Source organism: Trichechus manatus, unplaced genomic scaffold, assembly GCF_000243295.1.
Source record: "Trichechus manatus latirostris isolate Lorelei unplaced genomic scaffold, TriManLat1.0 scaffold00137, whole genome shotgun sequence".
Taxonomy (NCBI): domain Eukaryota; kingdom Metazoa; phylum Chordata; class Mammalia; order Sirenia; family Trichechidae; genus Trichechus; species Trichechus manatus.
The window spans coordinates 193,014-204,008 of record NW_004444073.1 but is presented as its reverse complement, the minus strand read 5'-3'; the positions used below and the strand labels follow the sequence as shown (position 1 = coordinate 204,008).

Below are 10,995 nucleotides of genomic sequence, written 5' to 3'. Positions count from 1 at the left end.
AAAAAAAAAAAAAAAAAAAGAACTCAATAAGACCATCATAGTAATAACTGAGTTAGACAAGAATCCTCAAGGGGTTTATACTAGGTATAAAAATATTTACACCATTTCAAATAATGTTCCCACAGATTGCTTATTATTTACAAAGGGAAAATGGTAGCTTTTCATTGGAGAAAACTGGGAGATAGATATTACATTAACCACATTAATATCACCAATATTGGGAAAAACAGACAGCATGTACTTCCTACTGTGATGTACCAAGAAGGACACAACATCACTTATGTAGTATTCCTGCCAACAGTTCACTATTTGAATCTGATCTTGAGGAAACTATTGGGTATATCCAAAATTAGGGACACTACAAAACATTTGACTTGCTCTCATAAATCTATCAGTACCATGAAAGACAAAAACCATTTTTGTTACACGTTAAAGGAGGCTAAGGAGACAGGACAACTAAATGCAATGTATGAACCTGGATTAAGAAAAAAAAAAAAGATTGCCATAAAGGAGAATATTGAGAAATTGGAGAAATTTGAATATGGATGATTTATGAGACAACAGTTTCTATCAATGTAAAATTTCCTGAAATATTTAAGGATGAATGGCTAAGATGTCTGCAACTTACTCTCAAATGGTTTTGCCCCCCCAACACACACACACACACACACACACACACACATACACATAAACACAGAGAGAGGCAGCAGAAAGAGAGAGAAAACAAATTTGGCAAAATGTTAACAGTTGATGAATACAGATTAATGGTATAATTGGGAGTTCTTTGTCCTAGTCTTGAAACTTTTTGGTAAATTGTAAATTTTTAAAAACAAAAAGTTTTAAAAAACTGCACTTATCTATGTTGTTTGCAAGAAACACAGAAAGAGAAATAAAGAGACAGCAGAAAAATAAATATCCAGGGAAGATAAAAGTACTAGAATTGAATGTGAAAAGTGCTAAACTTGATAAAGAAAAACCAGTGTAAAAGTCAGTATTTATGAAAAAGATACAGTAATAAGAAAACTTATCTCCAACCAATGTAACAGCTGAATACATAAAGAAAAATAGTATTAAAAGAATAAGAAGAAATGGGAAAAAAATACCATTGTTGTGAGAGAGCTGAGCAGATCTGCTAGCACACGGAAATAAGCCAGGATACATAGTAATGAAAAATATCTACTCCATAAACTACATATAATAAATGATCTACAATATATGATATCCAAATATATTTATATATACAATCTCAAGTTCCCAGAATAAAAAAAATTGACATTTTTTACATCCATGGATTAGCCACAAAAAATTGATGATTTCTTTGTTCACAAAGAAAACCTTAACAAAGATTTCTTAAAAATTAAGATATTATCGCTCATATTTACTGCTCATAATCCAGTAAAATTGGAAATAAATAATAAAAAGACCAAAAAAGTCTTAGCTATTTGAAAATTTGAAAGGGGCTCGTGCTCCAAATAACCCTTGGTTCAAAGATAAAATTAAAAAGAAAAATAGAAACTATCTGTAAAGATCTTCAAAGAGGAAATATACAGAGTTTATTTTAAATAAAACATTTTATCTTCGTGTTTCTTTAACCTCTCAGAAAGTCAGAAATAGATGATATCATATAACTGGTTCTTTTTTTTAAAATTTTTTTTATTGTATTTTAGATGAAGGTTTACAGAACAAATAGTTTCTCATTAAACAGTCAGCACACATATTGTTTTATAACATTAGTTAACAACCCTAAGACTTGTCAACACTCTTCCTTTTCAAGCTTGGAGGATCCTTTTTTTTTTTGGTGAAAATATAAATAGCCAAAGTTACACCATTTCAGAAGTTTCTACATGTACAGTTCAGTGACATCAATTACATTCTTCAAGTTGTGCTGCTATTCTCACTGTCCTTTTCCCAATTATTCCATCACCATTATCTTCAACTCATTGCCCCCAGGCTTCCCATGAAAGCTTTTGAGTTGCTGTTGTCAATTTGATCTCACATAGATAATTCTTTTTTTTTTTTTGTACCTTAGATAAAGGTTTGTAGAACAAATAGTTTCTCATTAAACAGTTAGTACATATATTGCCCTATGACAATGGTTAACAACCCCATGACATGTCAACACTGTCCCTTCTCAACCTTGGGTTCCCTATCACCAGCTTTCCTGTCCCCTCCTGCCTTCTAGTCCTTGTCCCTGGACTGCTGTGCCTCATTAGTCCCATTTTGTTTTATGAGGCTGTCCAATCCCCAGCTGAACGGTAAACTTCGGGAGTGACTTCACCACTGAGCTAAAAGGGTGTCCAGGGGCCATACTCAGGGTTTCTCCAGTCTGTCGGGCCAGTAAATCTAGTCTTTTTTTTTGTGAGTTAGAATTTTGTTCTACATCCTTTTGCAGCTCTGTTCAGGACCCTGTATTGTGATCCTGGTCAGAGCAGTCATAACTGGTTCTTATTTGTCGTGGTTCAATAAAAAGAGTTGAATTAAATGCCATACTCTTGGACATGATAGACATATACAACTTACCTTTACTTGAAATTCAATGTTTACTTGTTTTTTTAAACCCCAACTTATTTGTTAATATATTTTAAGTCTTATTTGTTTGCATGTTTATTAAACTTCAGTTTATAATAATCTTAAATTATATTTTGGATTTTGACAGTTTAGAAGATTATCTGGAAAGACAACATATATCTCAGTTTTGTGATGTTGAAGATAATTCAATTAATGTTGATAAGTTCATTGACATCTTCTTCCCTGATTTTAAAAAAATGAAAAGCATGAAATTGGAAAAGATACTGGCATTAATTAGACCAGACCTCTTTAAAGAAAATAAAAGTAAGCAAGAAAACATAAATCAATCATTTTGTAGATGGAATTTGAATCATTAATAGTATAAATACATTAAATGACATTATTTTAAAATTGAAAACAAAGAACCTGAAATTAGAAATTTAGTTAATATTAATTTGCTAATTTCTTATAATAATGAATAAAATATTTTTGAAGTTAAAGAGTTTACAAAGGATTTTCTAACCAGTGAATTTGTTAGAGTAGATATTAACATTGGAGGAATTATTTCATTATACTAAAAATGGGAAGCTTTCAATCTGAAATTCCTAATTTCAGAGCTTGGTCCAACCACTCACTGATAGTGCGACTTGAACAAGATAATTTACCAAGTCTATTTCTTCAGATGCAATGAGATACATAAGTGCCAGTGTAGATACTTGATAAGTACCACTTATTTTCAGCCATAAATTTGGTACATAGCAGAGTGAATATGGCAGCATAAGAACACAAATCATTAATTAACATCGTCATTCTTTATTATACCAAATGTACAGAAATACAGTTGATACAGTATTTGTATGTTGACCTCGTATTCTGTGACTTGCTAAACTCACTCATTAGTTCTAGAACTTTTTTGTTGTTTTTAATCATGGTAAACACTTGCCGTTTTAACTTTTTTTTTTCATGTACAATTCAGTGACATTAATTATGTTCATCTTGTGGTACAACCATCATCACTATCCATTTCCAGATTTTTCCATCACCCTCTCATCCTCTTCTGAGCCCATTCCTATTGGGCTTCTACCAGAACTATTCTAGTCAAGACCACCAATACCTTCCAGATTGCCAAATCCAACTTTCAAGCGGTCAGTCCTTTCATCTCAGCTCTTATTAGTATTCAGCACAGTTTCTGCATCCGTATTGGTCACCATGGTTTGGATTGTCACTGACATCCTAACTCCCATTCCTGGGAAGCAAACATACTCTTGCCATTTTTCTAAGCAGAGCAAATCCACCGTCTACCAGATTCCAGTGATCTCCCCTTATACCCTGAAAAAATTTTTCCCCAAACAAATACAGTTTTCTCCTATGGAGGATTTTGATATTAGCTCTTAATATAATATTTCTACTGTATACACATGGAGCCATGGCAGTCCAGTGGTTAAGAACTCGGCTGCTAACCAAAAGATTAGTAGTTCAAATTCACCAGCCTGCTCCTTGGAAAGCCTATGGAGCAGTTCTACTCTGTCCTAATTTTTTGGACTGTATGCACAAATCTCACTGATGCTTGAGGATGACAAGTTGTTGTTAGATGCCGTCAAGTCAGTTCTGACTCATAGTGACTCTGTGTACAGCAGAACGAAACACTGCCTGGTCCTGTGCCATCCTCACAATCATTGCTGTGTTCGAGCCCATTGTTGCAGCCACCATGTCAGTCCATCTTGCCAAGGGTCTTCCTCTTTTTCGCTGACCCTCTGTCTTACCAAGGATGATGTCCTTCTCCAGGGACTAGTCCCTCCTTACAACATGTCCAAATGTGTAGGAAGTCTCACCATCCTCGCTTCCAAGGAGCACTCCGGCTGTACTTCTTCCAAGACAGACTTGCTTGTTCCTTGGCATTCCATGGTATATTCAGTATTCTTCACCAACACCATAATTCAAAAGCATCAATTCTTCTTTGGTCATTCTTATTCATTGTTCAGCTTTCGCATGCAGATGAGGCGATTGAAAATATAATGGCTTCAGACAGGTGCACCTTAGTCCTTAAAGTGATATCATTGCCTTTTAACACTTTAAAGAGGTCTTTTGTAGCAGATTTGCTCAATGCAAATACATCGTTTAGTCTCTTAACTGCTGCTTCCATGGGTGTTGATTGTGAATCCAAGTAAAATGAAATCCTTGACAACTTCAATCTTTTTTCATTTATCATGATGTTGCTCATGGTCCAGTTGTGAGGATGTTTGTTTTCTTTATGTTAAGGTGTAATCCACACTGAAGGCTGGAGTCTTTGATCTTCATCAGTAAGTGCTTCAAGTCCTCTTCGCTTTCAGCAAACAAGTTTGTGTCATCTGCATATTGCAGGCTGTTAATGAATCTTCTACCAATCCTGATTTACATTCTTCTTCATATAGTCCAGCTTCTCAGATAATTTGCTCAGCATACAGATTGAATAAGTGTGGTAAAGGAAATAACCCTGATGCACACCTTTTCTGATTTTAAACCACCCAGCATCCCCTTATTCTGTTCAAACGACTGCCTCTTGGTCTATGTACAGTTTTACCATGAGCACAATTAAGTGTTCTGGAATTCCCATTCTTAGAAATGTTATCCATAATTTGTTATAATCCACACAGTCGAATGCCTTTGCATAGTCAGTAAAACACAGGTAAACATCTTTCTGGTATTCTCTACTTTCAGCCAAGATCCATCTGACATCAACCATGATATCTTTCATTCCATGCCCTCTTCTGAATCTGGCTGGAATTTCTGGCAGTTCCCTTTTGATGTACTGCTGCAACTATTCTTGAATTATCTTCAGCAAAATTTTACTCACATGTGATATTAATTGATATTGTTTGATAATTTCCACATTCTCTTAGATCAGCTTTCTTTGGAATGGGCACAAACGTGAATCTCTTCCAGTCGATTGGCCAGATAGCTGTCTTCCAAATTTCTTGGCATAGCTGAGTGAGCACCATCGGTGCAACATCCGTTTGTTGAAACATCTTAATTGGTATTCGATCAATTCCTGGAGCTTTGTTTTTCACCAGTGCCTTTAGTGCAGCTTGGGCTTCTTCCTTCAATACCATTGGTTCTTGGTCATATGCTACCTCCTGACATGGTTTAACGTCAGTCAGTTGTTTTTGGTACAGTGACTCTGTATATTCCTTCCATCTTCTTTTGTTGCTTCCTGCATCATTCAATATTTTGACCCTACAAACCAAACAAAACTCGTTGCTGTTGAGTTGATTCTGACTCATAACAACCCTATAGGACACAGTAGAATAGCCCCATACGATTTCCAAAGCGTGGCTTATGGATTCAAACTGCCCACTTTTTGATTAGTAGCTGTAAATCTTAACCACTGTGCCCTCAGGGCTCCATTTTGCCAATAGAACCCTTCAGTATTGCAACTCGAGGCTTGAATTTTTTCTTTAGTTCTTTCAGCCTGAGAAACGCTGAGCATGTTCTTCCCTTTTCGTTTCCTAACTCCAGGTCTTTGCACATTTCATTATTATATCTTACTTTGTCTTCTCAAGCCACCTTTTGCAATCATCTGCTCAACTCTTTTACTTCATTATTTCTTCCATTTGCTTTAGCTACTCTACATTCAAGAGCAAGTTTCAGAGGCTCTTCTGACATCCATTTTGGTCTTTTCTTTCTTTCCTGTCTTTTTAATGACCTTTTCCTTTCTTCAGGTATGATATACTTGATGTCATCCCACAATTTATCTGGCCTTTGATCATTAGTGTTCAATGCATCAAATCTATTCTTGAGATGGTCTGCAAATTCAGGTGGGATATACTCAAGGTCGTATTTTGGCTTTTGTGGATTTGTTTTAATTTTCTTCAGCTTCAGCTTGAGCTTGCATATGTGCAGTTGATGATCTCTTCCACAGTCGGCCCCGCGCTTGTGCTGACTAATGATAATTAAGCTTTTCCATCATCTCTTTCCACAAATGTACTCGATTTGATTCCTGTGTATCCCATCCAGTGAGGTCCACGTGTATAGTTGAAATTTATGTTGTTGAACATGAGTAAGTTGTCGGTCTTGCAAAATTCTGTCATGTGATACCTGGCTGCGTTTCTATCACCAAGGCCATATTTTCCAACTACCGATCCTTTTCTGTTTCCAACTTTTGAATTCCAATCACTAGTAATTATCAGTGCATCTTGATTGCATGTTTGATCAATTTCAGACTGCAGAAGTTGGTAAAAATCTTAAGTTTCCTCATCTTTGGCATTAGTGGTTGGTGCGTAAATTTGAATAATTGTCATATTAATTGGTCTTTCTTGCAGACAAATGGATATTATCCTATCACTGACAGTGTTGTACTTCAGGATCGATCTTGAAATGTTCTTTTTGACAATGAATATGATGCCGTTCCTCTTCATTTTGTCATTCCCAGCATAGTAGACCATAAAATTGTCCTATTCAGAATGGCCAATACCAGTCCATTTCAGCTTAGTAATGCCTAGGATATCAATCTTTATGTGTTGCATTTCATTTTTGACAGCTTCCAATTTTCCTAGATTCATACTTCGTACATTCCACATTTCAATTATTAATGGATGTTTGTAGTTGTTTCTCCTCATTTTGAGTTGTGCCATATCAGCAAATGAACGTGCCCGAAGCTTGACTCCATCCACGTCATTAAGGTCAACTCTTTGAGGACATAGCTCTTCCTCAGTTGTGTTTTGAGTGCTTTCCAACCTGAGGGTCTCATTTTTCAGCACTATGTCAGACAATGTTGCCCTGCTATTCATAAGGTTTTCACTGGCTAATGGTTTTTAGAAGTGGATTGCCATGTCCTTCTTCCTAGTCTGTCTTAGTCTAGAAGCTCCACTGAAACCTGTCCACCATGGATGACCCTGCTGATATTGGAAATACAAGTGGCATAGCTTCCAGTATCACAGCAACACATAAGCCACCACTGTATGACAGACTGACAGACACATAGTGGAAGATGACATAAAGTTATTAATAAAAGAGAGAGAAGGCAAAATTTGGAACGGGTTATCAAATATTACTCTCCCATTGATCCATTGCTTGACTCTGGCCTTGGTTTTTTATTATTTCAGCTTTACATGTTTACTTTACATGTGTTTGTCATCTGGTAGTTGTAATTCACTGTTCTTCTTTTTAAATAATTTTTTTGCTATTATTGACATTTTATTGTTCTGAATCACTTCCTGAAATTCCAAAGCGAAGTCCACATGGATTGATTAATTTAGGGAAAATTGACATCTTTATCATATTCTTATGTATTTATTCAAATATGATAGTTTTTGATATTTTTTAATTAAATGAAGTAATATGCACAAAGTTCTTTGCTTTTTGCCGAATATGATATGCACTCAATGAATGTCCGTTGTTCGCAGTTGTTGTTGTTTAAACCAAACAAAACCCATTGCAGTCAAGTTGATTCCAACTCATAGCAACCCTATAGGACAGAGTAGAACTGCCCCGTAGGGTTTCTAAGGGGTGGCTAGTGGATTTGAACTTCTGACCCTTTGGTTAGAAGCCTGAGCTCTTAACCACTGTGCCACTAGGGCTCTTCTTGCTGTTTAGTGCTCAGATATTTCTTTTTAGGGTTATTCTTAGTTTTGTTATTTTTTTTATGGTGAATATAATCTTTTGTCCCCTTCATTTTATTTTCTATTTAAGAAAGATAGTGACTTCTGTATATTTTTTCTTGCTGACCACCTTATTGAATTACATAATTTAATTCTAAATACTTTACCTTTTAAAAATTGACTCTAAAATTTTCAAAACAGCTTATGTGCAACCATAATTTTATTATCTTTATGGAATGCTTAGAACTTTCAGAGAAATGTTAAAGAATTAGTAGAATTCCAGAAAAATGTTAAATAATTAATAATTATTAGTGAAACATCTTGCCTTATTTTTTTTTTCCCTGACTGCTATTGATACCTCTAGTCTATTTAATTATGATGTTAGTTTTTGATTTCGGGAAAATATTTTTAATCATCTTTAGGCAATATCTTTCTATTCCTACTTTGCTACAAAGTGATACAAAAAGATTTTGAATGTAGTCAAATTTTTTTTTTGATATTTACTGAGAACGTAAGCTATTATTTGTCCTTTGACCTATTAATGCAATTATAACAGATTTTCTAATGTTCAACCTTCCTTGGGTTCCTAGAGTAAATTTAAATAAGCCATAGTATACACCATGGTATTGCAGTTTATTCATTAATATTTATTTTAGTTAAAATATTGTTCTTTATTCTTTCCCAGATATTGTTTCAGGATTATTCTAAGTTTCCTTTGTGTTAAGCACAGTGGGAGAATTTTATATATCATAGAAACTATTCATAACTTAATAAACTTTACTAATAAAGGTACCTAGTTGATTTCCCATTTTGGGGGGATAAGTAAGATTTTTAAATTTCTTCCATGGTTATTTATCTGTTTCTGGTTTTACAAATTCTTCTTTAGGCAGTTTTGGCAATTTATACTTCCTTTGAAATTCATCCATTTCTTGACTTTCAAATATACCAAAGACTCATTGCCATCAAATTGATTCTAATGGTGACTCCATGTGTTAGCGTTGAGATCTTTTTTCAAAAAGCAATTTGTTTTTCTTTCATAATTGCTTATTTTTTGTTTTTATCTATAATTCATTTTCATTCATTTTTATGTCTTAGGTCTCTATTTTTGTTCCTTTTCTAGCTTCTTGATTTGAATTTTTATCCACTTATTGTAATTCTTTATTGTTTATTAATGGAAACATTCTTATGAGTACTACTTTGGCTTTAGCTCATAATTTTTAGTATTCATTGTTCTACCTGTCTAATTAGTTGGAAATAGTTTTAACTTAATCTAAGAACTTTTCTCTATTAGTTAAGAGTTTGTAGCTCATGTAATTTTATTATTACAGCTGTTTTTATTGTTTGTTTTCTATGCTTTCTTGTGATCTTTGTTTATTTTGCCATAAGGACTAAGTATTTCTTGCTTTCATCTTTTCTACTATTTTGCAAGATGAATATCATGTTTTTAGTTCTACATATGATTTTTTTAGAAGTAGTTTTAGACTCATATTTGATTATTTTTCAGAATCAAGAATGACTTATTAATTTTGAGTTTAGTTGATTTTTATTTCTCTCCCCATGCTCGAACCCACCCTATTCCGATTTCTTATGTTTTTAATTTGTTTAATGTTGTTCGAGGTTTTAGTAGACAGATGGCTGTTAAGTTACTTTTTCAATAATCTTAATTTGATAATTTTTGGAAATTTATATTTTGTTTGCAATCAGATTTACAACAGATGCGTTTAGAATTTTCTTTATACCAACTAGTTTTCATGCTTTCCACAGTCCTAAAAACTTCTACTAAGTTTTTACTTTTTAATTACATAATTATATTTTATCTTTCAGTTATCTGAGATATTTAAGCATATATTTTTAAATACATGTATCAAGTTGCTGTTTTCTTTGCCCTTGTATATCAGCGAATGTCTTTCTATTTTCTTTGTATATGTGAAAGAAAACTTGTGTAGCTATACAAGTTGTTATATTAGCCCCTCACCCTCAAACCTATAGACTTTAGTCCACTGACTTTTGATCTTTTGTATTGCAGAGGAAAAGTCTGCCATCAGCCTTGTTTTTTTACATTTGTAGATAATTTTGTCTTTTGTTATTGCTGTTTTACTTAGACACATGTAGACATTATTCCCGTTTATTTTTTGCACAAATTTTTTTGAAGATCATGTAGACACATAAGAATGAACTTATTTTTTGCACACTTATTTTATTACTAACACCTTATGAAACAGTTTGTCTACAGTTGATGAGAGGTAGGATATCAAGGTGTTCAGAGCTTTGAAGTATAATTTTGATGGACAAGTTATTCCATGAAACTCCCTTACAATGACTAAAGGTCTTTGTGTAGAACTAGGAATTTTCTGCATCTTCATACCTGTCACTGACTACGTGTATTAGGTGGCATCACTGAAGTATTTTAGATGATGTTCAAAAATCCTCATGGATACTATGCGAATAAAATATTATTATATCTGTCATAACATTTGAAGTGGAACTTAATCCTCTATTTATAAGGTCAAGGAAGCTCATTACCATCTTGCAAGCAATGGTACTCCCAAGTGCTTTGCTACAGTATCCCAAGTTGGATCCTGAGGACCCTCTATTTGCCTGCCAGTGTTTATAATTATTTGGTGATCACTTAAGTAAGAAAGTGCAAAATAGGAAAGGCATTTTCGGGGACAATCAATCCACTCCTTCCAGCACTACTTCAATTAAAAACAAAACAAAGCAAAAAACAGTTGGCATTGAGTTGATTCTGACTTATGGCTACCCTATGTGTGTCAGAGTAGAACTGTGCACCATAGGGCTTTCTATGGCTGATTTTTCAGAAGTAAATTGCCAGGCCTTTTTTCTGAGGTGCCTCAAACTACCAGCCTTCAGTTAGCAGCCAAGTGTGTCAACCATTTGCACTACCCATGGA

General features: G+C 34.2%; 1 protein-coding gene across 1 annotated transcript in view; it reads left to right on the top strand.

Annotated features, from left to right (window-relative positions):
- Positions 1-10,995, top strand: part of NME8 (NME/NM23 family member 8) — a 74,665-nt gene that overhangs the window by 39,567 nt on the left and 24,103 nt on the right. The window contains exon 10 of the mRNA XM_004385331.2: positions 2,657-2,832. Coding sequence (XP_004385388.1) covers positions 2,657-2,832 — 176 coding nt within the window. The remainder of the gene's footprint in view (positions 1-2,656; positions 2,833-10,995) is intronic.